This window comes from Solenopsis invicta, chromosome 9 (assembly GCF_016802725.1).
Source record: "Solenopsis invicta isolate M01_SB chromosome 9, UNIL_Sinv_3.0, whole genome shotgun sequence".
Taxonomy (NCBI): domain Eukaryota; kingdom Metazoa; phylum Arthropoda; class Insecta; order Hymenoptera; family Formicidae; genus Solenopsis; species Solenopsis invicta.
Window position 1 is genome coordinate 12883805 of NC_052672.1, and position 26217 is coordinate 12910021.

At 38.4% G+C, this 26217-nt stretch overlaps 2 protein-coding genes across 6 annotated transcripts in view; one reads left to right on the forward strand and one right to left on the reverse strand.

The window, feature by feature from the left end:
* The window catches only part of LOC105198024 (uronyl 2-sulfotransferase), a 56195-nt gene that overhangs the window by 18544 nt on the left and 11434 nt on the right, over positions 1 to 26217 (reverse strand). The window lies entirely within an intron of this gene.
* Positions 1 to 26217, forward strand: part of LOC105198026 (potassium voltage-gated channel subfamily H member 8) — a 31943-nt gene that overhangs the window by 653 nt on the left and 5073 nt on the right. Inside the window, exons 2-15 of one of the 5 annotated variants that reach the window (XM_026134685.2) lie at positions 2607 to 2716; positions 13053 to 13286; positions 14990 to 15121; positions 16477 to 16604; positions 17066 to 17294; positions 19221 to 19384; positions 20081 to 20294; positions 21855 to 22034; positions 22236 to 22435; positions 22586 to 22835; positions 23044 to 23303; positions 23616 to 23767; positions 24524 to 24683; positions 25451 to 25835. In XM_026134685.2, the coding sequence (XP_025990470.1) occupies positions 2641 to 2716; positions 13053 to 13286; positions 14990 to 15121; positions 16477 to 16604; positions 17066 to 17294; positions 19221 to 19384; positions 20081 to 20294; positions 21855 to 22034; positions 22236 to 22435; positions 22586 to 22835; positions 23044 to 23303; positions 23616 to 23767; positions 24524 to 24683; positions 25451 to 25835 (2764 nt within the window). In that variant the 5' untranslated portion in view covers positions 2607 to 2640. The other 4 variants (XM_011164659.3, XM_011164658.3, XM_026134686.2 and 1 more) reach the window with 4 other exon arrangements.

Below are 26217 nucleotides of genomic sequence, written 5' to 3' on the forward strand. Positions count from 1 at the left end.
GGTAACTTAAGAGGTTTCTAATTTCTCGCGAAATGATGGAACAACCTGTTGGTTGGAAGGAGAAAATTTTTCTCGGCTTTAAATAAATGATACTCATTCTCGCCAATTTATTTCGGCGTATAATCAAGAACAATGTTACTTTATTAGATGCAGTTTAAATATTACTATTAAATTCGTTTTTTGATCATTATTACGAAATATAACGCGATTCTTCCGAGCATCACCCGCGTCCAGAAATCTTAATTTAAAATCGTTATTGCTTGGACGCTTTTTAGTTAGATAAAATTCCTCACAGTTCCTTTTTTCTAAGATAATTTATAGCTTTGTTAACGGCTTGCTCGATACACGAATAATTAACACCGCCTATTTCGAGCGATCTATCATGTGCAAAATGTTGTGCAAATTTAGATATCTGACATGATCTCTCGTAGCTTGTGCCTCAATCTATTTTAGCTGATTCGTGTAAATAATTAGTTCGATCATTCTAATATACAACACTGATAAAACTGTCGAGCATCACGTTCAAGTAAAATGCAAATTTATCGTCAGGTACCATATGTAACTTAAAAAATATTTTAGTAACAAATTAGCTTTGTCGATTTGATTATCGAATTTCAATTTCTACAGGTTTGTACATATGCAAATTTTATTTGATTTCTCTTTACAGTTCATGAGCGATGCATATATTTTAGCGTTACGCACAGTTTCTCATATTTTCCGTTCATAGAGATTAAATATAACGATCTCACCTCTTCGAAAAAATAGAAAACTTTTTTAGGACTATAAAAGATTTTTTTTTATTCCTAACGCTAAAGAGAGAAAATCTGTATGGTCACGTTTTCACGTTAAAAGCGAAAAATTGTTAAGCTATATTGGATCTCATTTTGAAAGCATTAAAAGAGCGTTCATGTGGTGTACGAGGCTAGAATAATTTACATTAGATATATACATAGCGCAAGATTATATAGAATTTTCGTATATTTTTCGGTAAATACTTCAGCGTCATTCGTAGATAGTTATATTTGAAACGTATGAATTGTAAAGTTTCATGTTGAATTGTGTAAAACACATCAAGCTGGAAGAACTGAAATGAAATGCTCTAACATGTTGTATAATAATATAACGTTGACATTTATCACCCTGAGATAAATCACGGTACATCGTCACATATGCAAATTATATACATACATGCATGCATATATATATATATATATATAATTTACATTATATATGTGTGTAATTATATTTATATACAAATATAAATAATATGCACATATATTTGTTTATACATTTTTGTTCAAAAGTATTAAACATCTTTATTTTTTTAAATATTTTCAGAAAATTAAAATGTGAATTATTCTTTGTTTCAAGAATACTTCAAAATAAATTTACGTGTAATAAAGAGCGCAACATAACTGTTTTGATAATAAAATTATTAAAATATTCTTGATTGTTTATTTCCAATATTTTTTTCTTTCGATTTATGAAAATTACTGTTAAGAATAATGATGAAACGATATTTTTTTTTATAAAACCATAAAAAATTTCTTGTTATATAGCGTTAAACAAATTATTTGTTTAACGCTATATAATTCTATTTCAATTTTTAACACTTCAAAAATAAAGATATTTTCAAAACAAGAACGTTCTTTCTCCTGTGTATATACAAATTATATGTATATGTTATATATAATTATGTATCGCGAGCAATTGTGATTTACTCTTGATTATGTCAAAAATATAGCCCTATAAATAATCGTGCGGATAGTTTTTCTATCTCGATCGAATTTATAATTAATTAACTAAATACACGAATGCCCCGAGGTGGATAATGATAACGCGAACACAACTAATTTGCATATATATTTCCGAGATATGCAAGACGCAATAGTATAACCCGGTTATTCACGGACGGTCAATGATTTCTGGGCTGCGGGAAAATAGAGACGGTTGGATTAGTTCTAGAAAATATTTATTGTATCAGCTCGTAACCGAGCAACGCGCATTACAATTGGCACTTTGTCTGGTAATAGGGAGATTCGAACGAAATTGACTCAGTGTTCTACAATGAACCATACATTTCCGTAAATACGTTGTAATGCTTGGCATTGAAATTTAACATAAAGCTGGAAAATTTTGCGAAAAGAGGACACGAGGATCACTGTGATATATATGATTTTGCGTCTTTATGCGGCAAGAACAGTTTTGTTCAAATATCTACAATTTTGCTAGGTATATATTTAAAAATAGTTTTGTTAAACAAAATAATTATATCGAACGTTCAAGCTGATTTTTGGAATGCCAAAACTTTTCGTAATATTGCTCCTCATGTTTGAGCGTTCTACATAATTGTACGGATGGTCCAACAAAATTATCTTTAAATTAAATAGCTAAATTTTTAGATACTTCAGCGTTCTTTCCATGTATATATTAATTTATAAATCTTTATTTCTATCCAGCTTGAAATAATCCATCTAATCAATCGACCATCTAATCAAAATAAGTCGATTTGATGATATATATGTGTATGTATGTATATATAGATTTTGTAAATGATACGTGATGTATACAAATAATTTAATTATGACATTTATGCATTTGCACAGGTTCAGCGCTTAACAGCGCGGTGGAGCGGCCCCAATGCCGGTCAGGAAGGGCCTCCTCGCTCCACAGAATACTTTCTTGGACACTATCGCGACTCGCTTCGATGGAACCCGTAAGTCTTTTATTGCACACTAATACATACATCTCCGTTGTAACAGTTAACAACGGTTATTAACGCCGCTCGTAGGCGGATCGAGTTCCGGAAAGATTTCGCCTTTGGCGGCGACCCAATGTTAATTAGCTTTTTCCCTCCGCTTTTATTAATTTCCGCGTATAACTTACAACGAATCAACGTTGTAAGTTATTGCCGCAAGAACGGAGCAATCCGCACTGTAAGCCACCCACGTTAAATCGCAAAAGGAACTTTATCTGCGAAACTTTTTTTAAGAGGTAGAAAAGAGCGGTGGACTAAAGCCGCGCCGCGGGAACACCGCCAATCACCGCTTCTTTCGATTAACTTTGATCCCCATACGCGCGAGGGTTACTCTCCCCTAAGTTCTCCCCGCATGTTGCTAGGGATACGGAAAAGGACGATATGGTTCTTCGTACTGCTTTGCATAGACAGCGCTCGTCGATGTCGCGAAAACGTATTCGAATTAGGACGTTTAGCGAGAAATAACGTGTCATGCGTAACAACACAAAATCGCTACTCTCTAAATCTCAATCACTGGATTAGTGATACCACTAATCCAGTGATTCAGATCTATCAAACCCAAGTATATACTTGGGGCTGATAAATCAGTGATTATCGTAACCTAAAAATCAGTGAAAAATTACTGGTAATCATGGAAAAGTTCTTATTGATCAGTATACTAATAAATACACAATAACTATTAATAAATAAGTTCAATAAATTCATTGATTTTTCAGATAATCATTGATTCAAATGATCACTGATTAAAATTATCTATTGATTTAGATCTACATTTAAAGAATAATATATCTGCCTCTCTTTCTCTTGTATTATAAACGCCTTTAGGCTAAACCTGTTCAGTTTCATGTTTTATCCGTTGAGGTTTATCGTTTAGTCCCAATCGAGGCCTACAATGCTAATGTCCCTGTATCACGCGGCTTTCCCTAATGCCTCGATGCGTGTATCGGCATTAACTGCGGAGACATTAACGATGCGAGAAGCGTAGGATGTGGGTGCCAATGGGCCAGGTGACGCAGCATCGCGATTATAACGCGCGCCACCGCCGCCGGTCGCACAAATTGAGGGCAAATACTCTAAACGTCCTTTTTTTCTTATTAACCAGCGAACCGTGATTTTACACATTTGCTCGGGTTCTACGAAATGCAAAATAACTTTTTCCACACTTTCAAAGTCAGCAGCCACAGGAGCGACGGTTGCCGTAGCAACGCTGCCTGATTTAAGGAGATCATGAAAAATACTTTCCTTAAGATTATTCTCGCAGATTTGCGTGTCGACGCAGCATTGGCATTCCTGCACGCGGCTGCGGTTATCCACGTCCCATTTCAATCACTTGTCCGCACGAATCTCCTCCCTTTATCTCCGTTCCCTGCGACGCGACGCGACGCCGCAAGTTGGTTCTAACGTCTAACTTTTGTGTGCACCGGCGTCAATGTAAACTTCGGTTTCTTCGAGCCAAGAGGAATCTAATTATAAGAAGGAGGCGGCGCATCGCCTACGTCGCCGTCTTAAACGAATTAGTTAGAATCGCATTCTTAATAATTATTCGTCTGTTCTCTTTTCTTGCCAATGATGACGGAGAAATCTTACTCGGCGACGAAGGATCGTGCATTTTAATGCATTCCTTTCTACAGTATAATTGCGCGCACGTGCGTCTATTGATTAACATTATCTCTACATTGTTAATCTATTCGTCTACTCTTTCACGTATTTCCGTGTCCCTTTGTTCTGTAATTTTTTTTTTTTTTTATCCTCTCTCATTTATCCCGGAATCTAGTCGTGGCGCATACTAAGTAATTGCGCAATTATTTTCTTATCCCTTTGCGGTTACTTCTCCCGTTACCACTTTTTCTGAAATAGAAAATGTTTTGCGTTTGTGTTTCACGTTTCTTATCGTTATATAGCGACGTATTTACGTGCACGCTCGGCTGCGACGTGCAGTTAGACCCCCCTCGCCAAGAACACATGATGAAACTTGGCGTCCGTCAACCCTGTTCCCTGTTTCCCCTCGCAGACAAGAGCGTGCAATATTAATTCAGCATCGGCGCCACGCGAATCGATTTGCGTTTTCAAAGTTATACTTTTCGATCGCACACATAAATTGCGCGCGAGAGAGCTATCTCTTTACTCGTTTACCACAGAAACGCATGTCACGTTCGATGTCATCATCAACGTATCATGTAACTTGTGAAATCTGACTGCAGCTGTTTCAGCTCGTGAATGGCAATTATTAAATGCGCATTTCGAAATAATGTATGCATGTATATACGAGTACTGTGTTTGCGTCGGAAAACTCCCTGGACGGAAACAAAGGAAAATAATAACATATCGTTGCAAGTTACATTGCATTTATTGCATCATTTACAAAATAAGGATGCATGTTGTTCATATATATACATATATATAGATATGTATATATATATATGTATATATATATATATATATATATATATATATATATATATTTACATGATCTATGAATGTGTGTTTAAACGCCTGCACACTTCACTAAATATCCTTTGTACACGTTATTATTGCTGCCATTATTATTGTCGTTATTTTAAAAGATTTCAATATTATTTGATTTTAATATTATTTGATTTTAATTTATTTATATTAATTTATTATAGTCTACACAGTTATTATTAATTTGTTCTGTGCTTCTTTGCATTCAAAATTCGTAATTCAGGGGAAAGGTGAAGCGTCATAAATAAAATTGCAAGTTAGTGTTAATCAAATTAAGTATAATTGTGCGTCATAACATGACCAAAGAAAAAAAGCTGCATGTATTTTCTCGAAAATCAAACGAGCGTGGTAGCAACTAGCATTTCCATCATAACTCTGACACGGTTCAAACACAGCGGTAACATTTCTGTTTCATTGATTTTTAACATTCAGCCAGTGTGTACCAAAGGATCGCGAAGTGAAAATTTTTTATCCGAAGCTCGTCTCTTCAAATACTGATAAATCCTATTATTTTCTCAGCGCGCGCGCGCCCGCGTACACGCGCGCACACACCGTTCGCACGCATACGTATGCAGTCGAACCTTCAACGTTCAAATATTAATTCAATATACGTCGCGCGTCGCGTAAATTTATTATAAATTATTCGCGCCCGTCGTTTGTTCTAATTTCAAAAACGGCAACATCTGAAGCAGGAGATGCGCACAACAAGAGGTCGTAAAAGATGAATGATGCTCTCGCCGGATCGGAATGTTTTTACCACTGTAACGCGAAATAACTGACAATAACTGGAACACGCGTCACGATGCTCGACTTGAGGAACACTTTAAAAACACATGGGAATCCAAATGTCATAAAGGAGATAGGTGCACAGAGCCGTAGCCAATATCCCCGCGGCGGTTTTCAGCTTCCAGTTATACGGCGCAGTCACACGGCCCTCTCATGGATCGTATTCACTCCGAATCACTATAGCTGTCACAATGTTTGGACGTACGCATGTTACGCGATACCGGCGTACGTTTGCGAGAACGAATTTCAAGCTGCATGTATTACCTTCTACATCAAAAAGTTCCGCTCTTCCACGCGCCATGACGCGCACGCACTGTCGCGACGCTTAATTTTCGACGCTTTGTGCATTGCGTTTTCACTACGTGTGCTCAAAGTGTCATTGTGTAGCACGATTAATTGCTGCGATAACTTGCGTCTCTCGTAACGAGCCAGACGCACCGACAGTGCCCCGGTTATTTTTTTAATAACGGCATACATCGCTCTTTTTGTTCGTTTTGCATTTAGGGTATCCATATGTTTCGAATTTCGCGACCAGTTATGAAAAACTTGAAAACGAGAAGAATCAATGGAATCCAAACGAATATTGATATTCGTTTTAATCTGGAACTTTTGAGTCTGGTAATAAAAGTCGGAATAATATCTTGCGGGATTATACTTGAAACATAACTTTTGCATGTAATTTCCAATTATATCTTATACAGAGTCCTTCCGGAAAGTGGCCGCGAACTTTAAAAGTTTGAGAGATCTCGTAAAATTGCATAATTTATGTTAAGTAATGCGTGTTTCCTAAAGCACTAAGTGTTGTTTTTTTTTTGTTAAATATCTGTTGATTGTACACAGAAAGAACAATTTTACTGCAGGATCTAAAAATTTAGCTAGATACAGATCAGAAAATAATTTTATCTTGGACCATCGAAATAATTATGTAAAAAGTTCAAACACTAATTTTAACGTTCTAGCAACTGATGCAATTTTTTAAATGGTTCAACAAAATTATTTTCAGATCTCCATTTTAATAAAATCGTTCTTTCTGTGTAATGTTAACGAAGCTGAAGAATATTATTTTGAATACTTGTTGCAATAAAAAAACAATTCAAACACGTAATTCTTCGTTCTAATCTAATCATGTAGAAATTAATCAACATTCAACAAGGCTAAAAATTGACACTCAGCACCGGGAAAAGACATCGTCGGACACGAGTCACTTAATAAAAATTGTTCAGCTCGACAAGATCGTTCTTTTAAGTTTTACTCGTCACTCTCTGGAAACGCCCTCGTACCCTAAATAAAATATGTACAAAAATATTAAAATCCGTTGAAAAAGTCACGGCCGCGCCGTGCTAAAATTGAGGTGGAATTCATATTTCAACGGAAGTGCGATTTTGCTGAATATCGTACGTCAATCAGAACTTTGAGAAGTGCATGTAAACAACGAAGAATATGCAAAGCTGGCGCACATGCAAAGCTCGTGAAATGCCGCTCTTACAAAGTTACGGTATAATTAATATCAGAGGGAAAAGTTTGTGCCAAGTTACATCCAGCTTTACATATTTATAGTGTATTGTAATGCGTACGAAACGTATCTCGAGTCTCCTTTGTGTTAAACTATTCCTTTGGTGAATAGAAAGCGCACCCGAATAATCGACGTATCGATCCAAGCTGATGGGGGTAAGAGGATAATGATGATTACTAAATATGGATGGCTCGTATCTTATCGTAAATAATAACAAGTACTGACGCATGATAGATAACCGCATAGAACGATGCATGTACTTATCCGCGCTTTTGTTATCGATACAATAATAAACTGTATAACGTTCAACGACTAAACAATTATGAAAATAATTTAAGTTAAAAGGCTAATTTTTAATTGAGAGAAGAAGTAAATTCTAAAAATTATTTTTACCGTATTCCATTACGTGACAAATGAATGAAAAGAGACAGGCAAGTAAAAGAAGTTAAATAAATAAATTACTCACATCCTAATTAGTTACACCAAAAACATGCATTATTTTTAGCTACAGATACCATTTTTATTTATTTATTGCTAGAGAAGAAAGGAGCTAAATTAATGTTACGATATCAGCAATGCGGCAAATGAATCAACCCTATTTTTCCCTCCCCCAAAAAAATCCCACCAAAATATATTTCGCGATAAACCAACGAATAAAGTTGGTCGCACGGGAGATTCCATAAGCTTTAGGTTTCCTAGCGTTTCCCAAGGTTAATCTCTTGATATCCGCGTCAGAAAAACATTGTAATGCAAAGGGAGAACCTATTTTCTCCCTTGTCGGGGAAAAATCTAAGGTTATCGCACGAAGCTGTAGAGATTGGGTAAAAGCTATTTTCTGTTGCGAAAGAGAATGCCGTTTCGATTTTCGACTGATGACAAATATTGCCTCTGTTCCCTTTATTGAATATTAGCTTTACGTTTACAAATGGCCGTTCGATGTTGAACCATTAGTAATAACCATTAGCATTTCCCCTTGAAATCCTAAAACTTTTGTTCGAAACACTCTTACCTTCCTTAACTTTCGAGATACTTACTTGTTACACGTTGTATACCTCATCGCGTATATTTTAGAGAGAAAGAGAAAGGGCGAGAAATTGAATATTTCAATGAACTCGCGTACGTTATTTATCCCGTCGAATTATCTTTCTACATCATTTACTTTTGGCGATAATAAATGCATGCATACTGACCACGGTATGTAATCAAGATTTATTGAACACGATCGCGAATCAGATCGCTAACAAAATCTCGAATTGTTTGAAAAATTCACGACGGCACGATGACGAAAAACGAAATAGATTTAAACCGCAAATATACATGCATATGTATTTGTCGCTTTCTACCCGGTTCTCCGACCCTTTGTATTCGAAATGTTACGATTAAAAACAGCGATTCATCGCGCTCCCCCTCGGCGGAGATCGTCAAGGTACCGGTATCGTTTGTAATAAACTTCTTTAAATAATAATAAATCTTTCCGCCAGCCTCGAAATTACCTTGATAAGCAAGAAAGATTGCCAGTCGTAATGCCTCATATAATCGAAGCCTTATCTTTTCAAACTGCACGGGAATATATATATTTTTCGGTATTTAATAGTAACATCGTTCGACATTTCAATCGAATAACTCATACGAACAATGTTCAGTATTTTAAAAATTACTAAATATTTTAAAATATGAAATATGAAACGCGATTGCAGCTTTTGTGCAAATATAATATATAAATTTAAAAAAAAATATATTCATGTGAATGAAAAACAGGCGCCAACAGTTACCCAAACGCTTAATTAAAACCTATTTTCGATTTCGTGATGTCCCTTTTGTCCAACTGTAGACGTAATATTTGCGAGCTGCATAATTCTAAAGAAGTCGTAATGGTAAACCCCCCGTGACCGTCCTGCAGTAATCGAGTTGCAGTAAATTATATTACAACTGTAGGAGAGTTTCTTAGCAGGTGTACCATCGGAAGTGCCAGCCGTTGTTCCGTTCCCAACGCTCGGCGAACTGCATAAAATGTAAATCTACGTCGCTTATGATACACATCTGTAACGTAGCACCGGTAGCGTTTCGCCACAATGTTCGGAGATGCAACACGCGAACGCAGGAGGAGGGGGGGAACAACGGGCACCTCTCTCCTTTGGCAGGTCAATAACCGTTCGCGTAATATCGAAGGGCTATACGTATATAATATCGACCCGCGGTCGGCGCTGATAATGTGTTTTAACCTCGCGAGAGCATCGCGCAAGAATACGTATCGCTTTGTAAACTCGGGAGATGAATATTGGGCCAAGTTAGATTGCTTCAGCCAAGAGTTTCGACGTTTGACCACTTTACGTTTCAATCTCGGGATATATAGCTGTGACGGTGTCACCTTCGTCGAGCCGCGGTATCGTCTACTATAAATCTGAAACGAGAACGCCAACTATCTGATACGCCAATCTTTTGCGATCTATTTCGCGCTCCTGCGAGGCGCGACCTTTCGAAATTAGCACTTAAAAATGTTGACGGAGGGATGCCATCTTTCGTGCAAATTTAAGGATGGGGGAGTTATCGCTAACTGGCGCGAAAATCATCATTAAATCATCAATAAATTATACCTATTCAAAAACTCTACTTGCCACTTGCCACTAAATCCGCAAAACGTGACGAAGCCCGCAAGGTCGTCGCGAGTATCCGTACCTTACGTGTTATCCCTGTAATCCGCGATGACCATGATTAATGTCGCGATTAAACATTGACACGCGACTGAAACTGGCAAGTGCGTGAAGTAATATTATTATTATTTTCGACTGAACGTCACGTATATTTTAATCCATGAATATTCTATGAGCCAAAGACAACAGGGAACGTGACTGCAGTAGATAATAGCAACGAATGCGCATCGTACGATCGTATCGCGTGCTATTCTCTATATTCATGATAATTTACCATAATTAGCTTAAAACCATTGTTTTAATTAAATACGCGTGAGATGCTCGCTATCAAAGCCGCTCTGGGTACACCATGAGAGCGAAATCGCACTCTGGTGACGAAAATGTTAAAAATAATATCTTCCGTCTTTATTCCATTAAATAAATTATACTTTTCGTTTTTCTTCGCATTTTGCAATTTACGCGATCCTCTGTACGACCCTCAAAAATATTCACGTATGATTTTCTCTCGTCATTGTCTGCCGAAAATGCAGCGAGTGATTATTACAAGAGGATTGGGAAATTACAAATAACAATTAATACGCACCACCGAGCGACGTTATACCTGTATATCAATCCATGAAATTCGAAACACTTCCGTGTGCACCGAATTAACGAGTGCGAAAACAATAAATCGCTTACGAAACGCGAATCTATTTCGCGATTCCTCGAATCCTCCTTTTTACCTCTAAAGCGCAAAAATCTACAATTATTTTTCGCAACTTTAGACCATTTAAACCTCGAAGCTGTAAAAAATTGAATTCTCGGGAAATACAAGAAATAGGAAAAGTAATTCGCAGCGTATTTGATACTATATCTTTAGGTACGTTCGAGAAAACAATCCGATTTCACTAAGGTATAGGAAAACACATTGCTCGTAAACCTGTAAGAATAAAAATTGTATCGAGGGAAAATCGTTGATCGCTGTACGTAAACGGTTGGTACGAAAGAGAAACGCGATTCTCTTCGATCGATACCTTGATACCTTGATATAACCAAGTAATTAGTCATTTTATTTGATGAGTCGCTCTGGCCATAACTTACACAATTTCCTCCGAGTTCGGAAGCCCCGTGGGATCTCGGTAATTATTTGGCGTTACCGCCTCCGGAGCAATCGGGCGAAACTACATCCGGGACTTTTCCCCAAACGACTCGTTTGCCGCTAATAATCGTTTAGTAGTTTGTAGGTTGTGATGGATTTACCAGCGCAACCACCGTGACCCGCAAATTAACGCTTCTGGCTTGGTATCGCATCACTTTTCCGAGACGAGTGGGTGCGACGGATGTTGAGATGAATCGAGAATTACATAAGTTTGCCGTTAATTGTGCTGCCGATAATCAAGACGATGACGCTTCGGGAGGAGGAAAAAAAAGATTGCGCGTAATGCAAACGTTGCATAGTTAATTATCCGGGTCGTCGGACGGTAGCTTCGTCAATGATTCTGACGTCATCTTCTCCGCCACTGAGGGTAAAAACGGTGCTATTTTTTTAATGTTGAGCTTGACCTTGAAAGAATTTTCCTCGCTTTCCTTATCTCCTCGTGGCGCACCGAAAGATCGTCTCCCACCCACGACGATCGGAAATGTCACGAAACTTTATTGTTGGCCTTTGCCGCACGCTATGTTTGCACAGAATTCGCACATTATACTTCAATGCTCGAGGCGCTCGGAAGCGGAAAACGCGTAACTCGAGATGCATTTGAATTAATGCGGCGAACGATAAATGTGCGATGTTGTTTCGCGAAATTCTCGCGAGTATAAATTTTGTTACTAAAATGTTATTTCGCGCGAACGCGATAATAAATATTACTCGAGTCTACCGATGCAGCGAGACGCATTCGGACGCGCAAAAAGAATGAAAGAACGGCGTGACTTTTTCCAAACAAAACGCATCCGTAATAACGTACGCTCGTCTTGCTCTTTCGGTTAATAAGAGTATTGACGCGTGCACGAATGCTTTTATCAATGCGGGACATGCACGTCCTGTACGCTCTCCTTTGTCCCGCGTGAACGTCTGATCCGATCGTAAGGAAGCATCCGGAAACGGCGGCGCATCGTTTGACGATTATAGCCACCCTTCATGCGACGCGGAAAATAGAAATTAACACGAATAATAGGGGAGGTTGAACCGTGAAGGGATTATTATCGGCTAAAAATATTCCTCCTGGAGGGAAAGCCACGCTCTCTTTTAGGGCGTTTAATGAAAATGTCAGATTTTTAGGTGCGCTTTCTCTTTGCAAAATCCTGTACACAGGCAAACATAAATTCTAGCGGAATTATAAAAGCCGACGTTGCTTACAAAAAATATGTGAAATCGGATAAAGAGTATTACATGTTGTTTTCCTCGATACGAAAATTAAAGAGAGATTTTTGTGGACGTTACGTTTAACCCAAGGGAATAGTTCCCTGGTTTAATTTTTTTTCAAACGCAAGCCGTGACCTGAAATGTTTTCACATCCCAATTAAAAACCACTCTTACTTGCACATCATATGTTATTTATAACTTACTAATATTCTATAACTTACTTATTAGTAAGTTCGTTGTACGTATAAATTTATTTAACATTTTCTAGAAAAAAGTAAAGAGAAATAAAAAAAATAGGCAATTTTCGATAGTATACAACGCTACTATAACTGAGTTTTATTTTTTCGCTACTGAGATGTGAAAATCACCTGTGGATTAATATATTGAACGATAGAACTAGATCATTTTCGTTATACGTTATAGAGCAACTTGCAGTAATGCAACTTTAGCAAATAACTTTTACGTTGCCTTTAAAGCTCGCTTTTATCGTTATCAATTGCGATCAATCTTCGATACGACGTGTTCTATTTCTGTTCGCAGACAGCAACTTTGTACTGGGAAATGCGCAGGTTCCGTCGATCTATCCGATCGTCTACTGCTCCGATGGGTTCTGCGAGCTGACAGGATTCGCGCGAGCGCAAATCATGCAGAAGGGTTGCGCTTGCAAGTTTCTCTATGGGCCGGAAACGAAGGAGGAGGAAAAGGCCATGATCGACAAGAGCCTCGAGAGCAAGACGGAATTGAAGATGGAAGTTGTCTTCTACAAGAAGAACGGTGAGTTCCCCGGGATATCCAATGACAGGATGTTACTGAAACCCCACGTGAGCGATCGCGCTGCGAGTATTACACCAGCGTCGTAAAATGTTATTATACCTCCGCTTCCATCATGGACGGAGATTATACATATTTTACGATACGTTTACCTTTAATGTCGGTCCCTCGGAAAAATTACTTCCATTCGCGGTTTAATTTTAATCACCTAATTTTTCTTGCTTAAATGGCACACTTCGGGGTCTTATTTGATTTTCCAATCTTCTAGAATAATACGGAGAAATGAAAAAAAATAATAATAATAATAAGAGACTTATTAAAAAAAAAACATTACGCGATATCGCGATATCGGACGTTTTATATAATATAAAAATATAGTAGCTAAGGTATTACGATAAAGTATTGGGATCTTTAATGATACGTCTATATTAAAAAAAGGCGAATAAAAGAAATGGAGAGAGAGAGAGAGAGAGAGAGAGAGAGAGAGAAGTTCCACGCAACAGCGAGAGTCATTATCGATTTACATTTTTCGAGCTCAGGCGACATTAAGGAATACGATATTTTCCAAGGAAACTTGCTATGCAAAACCAAATGAGGTAATCTTGTGCTTGCGCCACCGCCGCCGCCGTCACCGTCTCTCCTCAGCCTCGTTTTCTCCTCGCGCAAAACTCGGAGAAAATCAATCTACGGTAAAGTTAATCGGGAGGCCTCCTCGCGATATACTTTGCTTCGTTGTTATTTTGAGCTATGAATTTATTTCTCCGATGATGTGGAGTTTAGCTCAAGTTTTCCCATTGGCCGCGAAAGTACAGTCGATTGTCGTGATTCGCGAACTTGCAAGGTCGACGTAACATCCCCACGGGGAAAAAGAAGAAGAAGAAGAAGAAAAGAGGCAAGTTATTACTTTCATTACACATTCTCCTGAAAGGTAAGAAATAATCTTTCGCCGTCGTTCACAGCAAGCTCCGCGCGTTACATCCGTAATGGAAGCCAATGTGTCGAGAACGAAAAAGAAAAAAAACAAAAAGAAATCGGCTCTGAATGCGGCAACTCGTTTCTCGACGTCTCTCTCTCTCTCTCTCTCTCTCTTTCTCGCAAATAGGGGACCGTGAGGAACGTGTCGACGACGGAAATTCCCTTTTGTATACGACGCGACATTTCTTTTGTAGGCCACACCGACGCACCATTCGCGACGATTCCGTCGGGAGGCATCTAATAAAACGTCATCTTATCTCCCATTGTGTAATCATACTGTACCTTCATAAAAGCGGGGTATACGCGCTGTGCGCGCGATGACCAACAGCGTATTTCCCGCGTGTGTTTTTCTTTCATTATTTTTTTACTCTTTCTCTCACTATCTCTCTCTCTATCTCTCCTTCTCTACGCATTTTACAACACGTTTCGTAACTCTTTGAAAAATATTTCGCTTTAAAAAAAAACTTGATGTAATCCATCGCCATCCCGCGTCACGTTCTTTTTGCGCGCGCGTACGCGTACGTACGTTGCAGCGTAGTTTGCAGTGGAGCTGACGCAAATATCACGGCGCTCATTATCGGAGCGAGACTTTCAGTGGCCGAGTAATTTATCGTTTCGAATCCCCATGCGGACGACTTCTCGGTTACTCTAAAATTGATAGTGCTGCGATATTAATTGGGCTTTTCATTTGGGCTTTTGGTAAACGGCAACCCCATTCGATTTGTGTGCAGGAAGTCCATTCGATTGCCTACTCGACATTGTTCCGATAAAAAATGAGAAGGGCGACGTCGTTCTGTTCCTGGCCTCGCACAAAGACATCACGCACACGAAGAACCTTCAGCTCTGTGAGTTGCACGATAGTGGTGAGTTCTAACCATGCTTCGCTGCTAAATACCGCGCAAGTGGATCGATTTTAATGATGGAACACGATGCGTTCTCTCACGGCGCCGTACGTGTCAAAAATACGACTTGAATTCGGAGTTTACGAGTTTCGCATCGCAGGATGGGTAGGAATTGGCCCTTTTTACGTTTCTTTCACACGCGCGTCTTCGAAACGAGCCACATCCACTATGAGCACCGCGCGACACGCAACACGCTGCACGAATCCACCATTGCAGTCGTCAGGGGTTGGTAACCGACCCGTTGTGTTATATTCGCTGAAAAAGATTTAAATCCGTTCTAATCCCGCGTTCAATAAAGTATTTTTCTCTTTTTTTTTTCGAATTACCTATGGTATTGTGATTAATAAAATTGCTCGTTTGAATTCGGATTCGAATCGGAGCTTGACTGGATTAGTCGGTTACAAACTTTACGCAGGATACTCACAGAACACAAAGCAACTCACCAAATTAAAACTTGTATTAGTATGCAAAAAGGATTTGATTTTGCTGTATGTGCAAATACTTGTACACTGAGAGAAGTATTAACTCAAACGTTCGGTTAAATAATGATCAAATGAATTTTGTAGTTACTGGTACCAAAAACTTGAGTTTAACGAAACTTTATTACAAGTTGTATGAAAACAATTGTTTGAAACCAGTACGTAATATTTAGTAATTATGACTATCAAATTCGTTTGATCAATATTTAACTAAACGTTTGATCTCTCATTAAATATATGTTTTTCAGTGTATTTATTTTTGTTCGTCATATCGTTACAATCGCTGCAAAATGATAAGTTTCAAGAAAAGCAAACTATTCAAATCACGAAATTGTTTTCTAATGTGATATATAATATAAATATACACACATACGAGGGAGAACTGTGTGTTTACTGAAACATTTATCAAGAAAAATTTATCAAGATTGATGTTAAAAAACAATTTTGTTGGATTATCAAAATAGTTATCTAGGGCGCTGAAGCATGATGAGCAGTGCTGTAAAAGGTTTTAACAATCTAGCAACCGGTTTAAGCGCTCTACATTGTTATTTTCATGGTTTATTTTGATGGTCGAACAAAATTATTTGTAGATCTGTACCTAGCTAAATTTTTTGATATTTCAGCAAAGTGGTTCTTTCCTCGCGTAAATATATACGTGCATTTGTGTGCGTGTATATTTTTAAAATAGTGTGCGTACGCTTGTGTGTTGACTGTTTGCATTTCTTCCAATTAATGCTGCTTACGTGATTTTTGTCTTTCAGAAAACTTGGACATTTGTATGCGATTGTACGTAATCTCTCCTTTCTGGTCCAATAATAGCGCAATTTACAATTCCAGACTCGAATGGCAATATCGACCCTGAGGCACCGCCTTCCAATTACGGTAGGAGAAGAAGTCGCGCCGTCCTTTATCAACTGTCGGGCCATTACAAGCAGGACAATAAGCACAAAATTAAGCTAAACAATGTACGTTTATTTATTTCCTTCAAAATTACTGCCATCTGTTATTGAAAAATCAAGGTTAAATTATAATGGCGCGGTAATTGATAAAATAATGAGAATTCATTATCCGTAACAATATGCCGTTTGTTATGCTGGAAGTTAATAAATTATTGTGTTTACTCGCGAAGATCGTAAAATAATATACAGATTTCCGACAAAAAGATTTATAGCGGCGAGAGAAATTTGTTTTTCGAATAATTGGCGTTTCAACTTTTACGAATGACAATTTGCAAGTTAGTTCTGCATTTGAAATTATATGGTATGAGACGCTTCTCCTTTCATCCGACGTAATCTTCTTTAGAACTATTGAAACAGAGTGAGAGAAGCTTTGGAATAGTTACGTTATTATAAGACCGCCGAGAAATTTGGTAACACACACACAGGGCGAGAGAGCTCTCTTCCTCTTACATTGGATATTATTCTAGACGCTTCTGCATTCAACCGCACCGCCTTTACCGGAATACAAAACGACAACCGTCAAAAAGTCGCAATTTATTCTTAGCCATTACGGCGGTTTTAAATCCTGCTGGGACTGGTTGATTCTCATCGCGACCTTTTACGTGGCAATAATCGTACCCTATAACGCGAGCTTCATCAACATCGATAGGCCTACCATGGTCAGTGACGTTGTCGTCGAAGTGCTCTTCATTTTCGGTGAGTATATCCCACCTCCAATTATCGACCCTCGTGTGCCCCCTTAGACCTCTCTTTATCCTTTCATCCCGCTGATGAGATTCTCGTCTGAACCCTAATCCTCCCTGGATCATTCCAGGTAAACGGATTCTCTGTTTAAAAAAGAAAAAGGAAGGTACAAACTTAACGTGCTTTTATTCCCCGACATGCCGATAAACGAGATTAATTAGTTCACCATTTCCGATATTGATCTCAATTTAACATCGACGAATTACGTACATCGGTCCATTACACATTGCGCTATATATTATAATCACGTAAGTGAAACGCGCTGTGCTCCTAAGTAAAAAAGAATAAATCAAGATCTAATCGTTAATCTCTCTCTCTCTCTCTTTATCTCGTAGTAGAAATCGATAGCTTTTACCGTTTTGGAATAATGTTTCCGGGAAGGAAATGAGAAAAGTCCACCCATCGTTCGATTGGCAACACGTGGAGCTCGTTAGACCGAAACCGAGAGAAACGATCGACCACCCTCTTTTCTCCTCCGTGTCGCGCCGTAATGAGTGGCTTCTTCTTTCGGTTTGGTCTTCGCGCAGCAGATAAAAACATCCCAGAAGAGTGTTTCCGCGCAAATATTTTTACGTAATTTTAACATTTTTACTTGAAAACGTAAGAATCTGCCGACCAACCGACAACGAGGGTGCTAACGACGTGGATAGCGACGTGCTTTAAATCCGCGTTAATCGAGTAAACAAAGCCGCCTTAACTTTTCGTCAACGTTCGAAAGAAGTTTATTTGCCTCCGATAATTGAACGGATCAATTACGAGGAAATTTAATGACGATGAAAAACGCGATTTTGCCTCTTTATTTTAATGACAAACGCGCGCGCGGTCGCTCGTATTACAACGCCGATCCTTTGAATTCGTTTTTTAATCGTCCGCGATATCGGGGCTGCAGGCTAACTCTGACGTAAACGATTTCGTGGAGTGCTATACAGTGTGTTGCGAACCTTGGTAAATAAACAACAAGTACATTTTCAATACGCTCGCTAGTTTAACATCGATTTTTAACCGTCAAGCGAAATTGCGCTGTCATGAAGATGAACGGGGCAAATAAAATTCATATTAAAGATACGTCCGCCCGCATTATAAATCGGAACGAACCTTTCATTCTCTTTCTCGATGCACGCGCGAGCCGTGCGTGGCACCGCGAGACATTTTAATGACAGATTGTAAAATAAGTTTATCAAATTACGACTAATGCGGGATTAACGACACACGTAGCGACACGTAGCGATACGTGGAAATATCGACTGTCCCGCGACTTTTAACAACGAAGTTACTTGCCGGATAAGTGAACGTGGAACGTGAATTTCGCGGCTAAAATTCAATTTGCAAACGGGATTAAAAGGCATTCATCGTACAAAGCCGAAGTTTCGCTCAGCTGCTTGATACGTTTGCAGGAATAGAAACTCGGCAGGACAACAAGCGGGAAAGCCCGTTTCTCCTCTTCGTTTAGTTAGGCGATGTACGTACTGATTCCGCCGTTTACATTCGCTCGCAATCACGATTATTGTCACGCTCCGGACTGAAAACAATGTTTTCCCCCGCACATGTTCAGCGAAAATGCGCCAAATTGACATTTCTCCAGAAGAAAAGATTAAATTTCAAACAATTCACCATCGGTTCGTCCTAATTGCAATTTGTTCAGCCCTGCTGACACAATCTTTCCCTCATAACAGCTCAAATGCGAAAGTTACTTAATTATTAAACGCTTGACGATCATTCTGTTTAAAATTTTACGTTAAATTTTTCTCCCATCGCGTATTGATAATTTCCGAGGACTGTGTCCATATTGTCGTCCTAGTTGTTAGATATCCCGTACGTGCGAGAGATTCTGATCGTTTCGTGCGCATCGCGAATGTATGTTCTATTATTTCTCCCCAGATATCGTTTTGAACTTCAGAACAACGTACGTGAGCAGGAAGGGCGAAGTCGTCAGCAATAGCAGAAGCATCGCCGTGAATTACGTGAAAGGCTGGTTCATTGTCGACTTCGTAGCGGCATTGCCGTTTGATTTTCTCTATGCCTCAGACGTTTACAGCGGTGAGGTAGGTATCTCTTATTCCGCTCACAAATCGCTTTATGAGTTAGTTCTTTCCTTGTAAAAAGCGAATGACTTTACACGATTTACTCTTTTTTCTTTTTTTTTTTTTTTGCAAAATTTGCATCTCCTTTCTATTGAATATGCCGTCTCGTCTTGCAATCCGCAAGAAATTGAATTCAACTCTTTGTAGCACTTTATAACTTTTAATTTAACCTAAGAGAAATTTCTCGGTTTTCGATCATGTGGAAATCAAGTTGAAATAAAGACGAAATACTGAAGCAAAGAGAGCATCTAAGGGCATCTATTTGAATTAGAAGGGAGAAATTTATGTAGAAGGATACTTGGTTTTCGCATCCTAATATCAGTTTTGCGGTAATTACTAATTTCAAATTTCCGTCAGGCATTAACTCAATGAAGAGACGCTGAGCTAATTAATTTGCCCCAGGTGTAACAGAAAATCGATGCCTTATGTCGAAATTAATTGTTAATTAATTTTGACAGGAAATTTCTCCAGACTGAAACGTTACGACTTTTAATCGAATAATCGCCCACAAAATTATGTGTAAAATTGTGCTTTTGCAATAAAATATATGATTAAAGTTGCTAAAAGCATCTACATCTCGGAGATGCTGCGCAGATCCCATTGTGAGCTGCCGTTAAGCAGAGCTAAACAAATGTTCCTTGTTAATCTCTGTTACAGGAATCGGCGCACAGTAACATTCACTTGGTGAAACTCACAAGATTACTGAGACTCGCGCGACTGCTGCAAAAAATGGACAGATATTCGCAGTACAGCGCGGTAATTTTAACGATGCTCATGCTCTTTTTCATTGTGGTGGCACATTGGTTGGCTTGCATCTGGTACGTGATCGCCGAGAAGGAGCGGTTGCGGAATGACAAGGATTGGGATCTCGGTAAGTATCTTTCAAAGTTCCGTTTCAGCATCATTTAACCCTTTTAGAGAGAAGTATACTTCCCATCTTTTTCTTTTTCATTTGTAAGATGTACTGCTCATGATGAAACCAATGATAGTATGATTCCATTATTATATTATTTTACATGTTTTCCATGGTCTTTATATGGTAATTGATTGTCCATTTTTACAATAGTTATTTATAAAAAAATAAGAAAGTATTTTTTATAAAAAATAGTTTCCTGGAAAGTATTTAAGATAAAAGACTAAACTGAATATTCTTCATATGTCAAATATAGTATATATTTTTTCCAGAATTATTTACATACTAGTTTTTTTATAGTAAAAAAAATGACTTGTCTTTACTATGCAAAGATAAAAATTTACACTGTTACAAATTTCTTGTACTTTTATAATAAAATGCCGTTCTTTAGTAAATAAGTTGCGTCAAATACAAACATGACATAAAAAATTGTCCATCATATACGATTTCCGAGAAAGAAAGGATTGAAACTCCCCAAAAACGTGTTTTTGGCCATTTTTATAAATTTATAGTCACAAGTTCCAATAACTATGGCAAGATCTAACATTGAAGCTGGAATCTCTATCTTTCTGTTAAAAAGTCGAAAATTGAAAGTGTCACTTTATTTACACTAATTTACCCTTATATTGGATCTGTCATTTTGAATTTTTGGAATTTGACTTGAGATTTGTAATCAGAACTGACGAAATTGCAAAATTGCACAGAAATTCATCAAGTAAAAATAGTGTTCCCCTGAAAGAATTAATAGTCGCAAGTTAAATCGTATACCGTGACACGGTGTGTGCCGTGGAATTTTTACAGGAAATGTGAGAGTACCGCGGATGCTTGAGGACGGCTAGAATGCCAATCCTTCCGAGAATACGCAAGTGTTCTCTATATCTAGGCAAAAACAATCCAAGAACAACCTTCGTGTCCTATAAAAATCGCTCGACGGTTTTTCTTGAGGAAACGTGTCTACACATCCGCGACGTAGGATTGCGCAAAAGGATATGAAGCTGTATAGAAAAGTCCTATCGACATGAAAGCTCTTGCATAAGATTTGTAGGGATTGTTATTGAGAAACTGTTTCGGTATAAGAAACCATTCTGGGATAGAGAAAAATATATAAATCCCACGTCTCTCAAATATAAAATATGTACATAAAAATATAAACATGGAAATAGAAATATTAGTATTTCTAGTACAGCCGGATAACGTTTTTATTAAATTGCATGAAAATATGGTAATTAGCGCTTCAAAAGCGAGACAAAAACAGATGCAATAAACAAGACCAATTAAATAAAGTATTACTAATTATAGCTGGATTTTAATGATGGAAACTTCTTGTGTGATTTTATACACATTTTTTCAAGTTCACCAAACTGCGCACCGGATTAATGCATGTAAAATCACTCAAAATTGCGCTGAGGCTCTTATTTAATTAATTGTATTTCCACACGTCGATCTTTGTTCTTTTAAGATAAACAGTTCTGTGCTAAATCAAAAAATTGAAATGTTATTGTCATTGATATGTTCTAGGCTGGATACATACCCTGGCTGAAAAATTGAAAATATCAGTGCAAAACGTCACTCATACGGAGAGCTACATTACGGCATTATATTTTACTTGCAGTAGTCTAACTTCCGTAGGTTTCGGAAATGTCTCGGCAAATACATTCTCGGAGAAGTTTTTCTCTATTTGCACGATGTTAATTGGAGGTAAGTTTTAACTTGCCGTTAAGAATTGTCAAGTTCCCTGGTGACGTATTATGAATTTCACCGTGTGCTAATCAGTCGGAAATTGTCCCTTTCCCAATATTGACGGCGATTTAACGCGAGATGCATCACACTCCACGTACATTTAAATATACTCCACCGGGTCATTACGTCACACTTTGTGAGTAAGATTTACATTTACAGCTCTTATGCACGCCGTGGTATTCGGCAATGTTACTGCGATCATTCAAAGAATGTACTCTAGAAGATCACAGTATCAAACAAAATTACGAGATCTCAAAGACTTTCTGGTCTTACATCAAATCCCGGAGGAGCTCAAGCAGCGAATGCAGGATTACTTTCAAACTATGTGGTCATTAAATCACGGCATTGACGTGCACGAGGTAAAAGGACTTTGTTTTCCTTAATTAGACTATCATAATGCATGTCGATAAGTTCATATAATAAAACAGAAAGTGAGAAATAATGATAAAAATAATGCAAATTGCTGCAATATTTGTCTATCATTGCAACATGTAATAATCCCTCCGTAGACTTTGAAACAATTTCCGGAGGAGCTGCGAGGGGATGTCTCGATGCATCTTCATCGAGAGATTTTAAGTTTACCAATATTCGAAGCCGCCTCACAGGGTTGTCTAAAGCTGCTTTCGCTCCACATCAGAAACAACTTTTGTGCCCCCGGTGAATTTCTCATTCACAAAGGCGATGCTCTCTCGTATATCTATTATCTGTGCAATGGGTCTATGGAAGTTGTGCAAAATAGCATGGTGGTTGCAATTTTAGGTAATAAATGCAAACTAATGGATGGATGTTATGTAAACTTATAATTAATTTGACTGCTAAATTATGGATAACAAACTTTAAACATTTTGCGTTTCAAATATGTTAATTTTAAATCAATCGAGTTTCTTTTTATCATCGATACGCGCAACTCGGCGTATAGGAAGTTATTAAACCGCGAGCAGATCTCATCTCTGACGTATCTTTTAAGGGAAGGGAGATTTAGTGGGGTGCGACATAAACGTTCATCTGCAGCACGGAAATAATGGCGGCGGCACGACTGGATCTGGTTCGGTTGATGTGGTAAAATCCAGTTGCGATGTCAAGGCGCTAACATATTGCGATTTGAAGTGCATACACATGCAAGGCTTGGTCGAGGTCCTCCGACTTTACCCCGAGTACCAGCACGAGTTTGCGCACGATATACAACACGATCTTACGTACAACTTACGCGAGGGATATGAGGCGGAGGTAATTAACTCCATGTATTCTCCTGAGAGGGAGAGGTAGAGCTAACTAAAAGCATCAGGTGTCATTTTAATTATCAAAGATTTATAATATTTAGAAAAAGAATTCAAAAGTTAAATATTTTCAATTTTAAATAGAATAATTATAACGTACTTTATATATTTTTTACGTACATTTGATATACACGTAAAAAAAATTACACGTTCAATGTCTATTAAAAAGAAATGATGTATGTGCTATTATTACACAAAGATCACTGAACTGGATCTTGTTCAGGTGTGAAATTTATCAATCTGCTTGTCGCGTAAATTTTAGCAGGAGTCCGATGTAAATGGCCCGTCATTGACACTGCCCTCCATCAGCGAGGACGACGAGAATCTAGCCGAGGAGGGTGAAACTTCACCTCTCTCACCCCCAAACAAATCACCGCTTCACAGCTCTTCGAGTCCGCGGCATGCCAAGTTCAGGTAAGATCGTATTTTATATATATATATAAGAAAATTCTATATTAAAAAAAAATCCTGCAATATCATTGAACCTTTTTCTATAAAATATGGCAAGCTCTAAAAAAGAAAGGTTAAGTAAACGATGACAAGATAAAAATTTCAGCGGCGTAAAAAGGTTGAGATAATGGATAGACCATGAGAGTGGAAAAAAAAGTTAATCTAGCGGTTCGGATCCTTTTGCCTTTTCACTTTTCCCGACTAAACATTTTTTAAATGTCAACCTACTTTTTTGAGGAAAATAACAGTATTATTAACACTTTTCTCTTATAGAATATCCATATGTTCGATACATTATTATTTCCATATTTTATTGAAAAAGGACACTTTGTTTATTAAATAACGGTTTAGATAACTTATTTCATCAAGTAGCATTTGAGTGCAAAATGAAACTGAAGTTTAAGGAAAATACCTAAGAATTGTAAGACACGCAATTTGTCGAGACCCTTTCTGAAGAAAGAAATCCTCAATTGTAGGATAACACAATTTTCCGCACGAAAAAACTTGGGAATATCCGAAAGTCGCGTTCGATCCGGCTTTAGACGACGGTATACCTATATCGCTGATAAATTGTAGTGGAATGTAATCCACTTTTGAATTCCTCACTTTGATATTTTCGCACCGTGATTCGTCCTCGCCGAACTCTTGATATTTCGGTTCGAATATTCTCATAATGAGGGAGAAAGTTAACTTTGTTTGCAATATCAGGGAGGATTACAGGGAAGGAAGGCGAGCAGGTAGGGGAGTCTTGCTACGAGGAGGAAGAGCAGCTCAAGTGATCGCGCAAGAATCTGTAGAGGAGCACATCCGCGGATCTGTCGAGAGACTCGATAATCAGTTTTCCACGCTGCACCAGGACGTTGCGACGCTCAGTTGCGAGGTACTTTATATGGATCCTTCATTTCAATCCGACTCAGAGAGTCATTATGTGAAATTGTTTTACACCCACTCAGCTATTGCTAGCTTCTCGGTCCTTAGCGACTTGGCTCTAAGAATTTGCGCCGTAAAAAGTATTTTATTTTTATATTGAAATCGCTGCTTGTAAAATATTTTGCGTTAAATTTTCAAGATAAACGTTGACATAATGTGTTATTTGAATACTTTGTGGCATTAACTGACATTAATGACATTAATAAATTTTATAACGTTTTACAATAATTTCTTTAGTGAGACGTATTTTTCATGAAAACATGTAAGATGCATAAGAAACGAATGAATTTTAAGGAAAATCGCTTCGAGAAAATTTATTTTGCACACTGAGAGACAAAGGTGATGGCCATTGCCACAATTCAACTATAATCATTTTTCGTGCCATTTATAGTTGCATTAATCTTGAAAATTATAACTATTTAGTTATTAATCATTTCTTTATATTGTATATTATATGAATATTTATAGTAATAATTTTTATGCATGGTAAAATTTTTTTATAGTTGGCGGAACTGCGCACGTAATGTTACTATTGCCAACACCGCCCAATTACAGTTAGAAACACGAATGACAAACATACTTTTCTCTCAGTGTAGAACCGTGTTTTCAGTTTTTATTTTCTTTTTCAATTCCATTTGAACAAACTCGGAACAGTCGTGAATTATTCGAGACAAACTCGGCCGTGAGATTAAAGTAAAACGCATGTTGAATCGACAGGTGCGCAACGCCATTCAAGCGCTGCAGATGCTCGCTTGCTCACCCCAGAGTAACCCGAATCTGCCGACCCCGGCGGCGAGCCGCGGCAGCGGGGTCCTCGCGAGGAGCTCGTCCCATCCCCCGGACGCCATTTGTTGGAATCCGCCGGCGAGATTGATCGATGCGTCGACGCAGACGGATTGGCCGGTCGACCTGTTCGAGTCGTGGGTACGCGCGAACCCACGCAGGGCCCTGAAGGCCCTCGGCCTCGATCCGGACGTCGTTCTCAGGCTACCGCCGCCGTCGCCCACGCCGTCGCCCTCTTCGCCACCGCCGCCGCCCTACGAACCCTTATCACCTTTGGCGGGCTCGCCGCACCAGTCGCCCTCGCAATCTCTGACTACAGGTAATTTCATCCCGAGCCGCTATATAGGGGACTTTTGTTAACGCGTTAGGCTCATAAACGGAGGGGTTGCCGAGGGAGTTTATTAAAACAATAGCTTGATGAGAAAAAGATTTTTCTTCGGTTCGAGGCAGAGTCTCTTGGGTGCAGAGGGTACACATAAACTACCGCGTGCGTAACACTTGGGGAAAAAATAACTTCTTCTTAAAGAATAAATGTACATTCTCCCCTGTGGATGAAATACTCATATATTATGGAGGAGATTTTCATTGCAGGGAGGATAGGCTCATACATACGTGAATTCGCGAAAATTTCTCAATGTTTCAGCAATGGGAATATATTCTTCCGAGGAGAAAGTACTCCCCTATGGCAGGAGTTTTTCTGT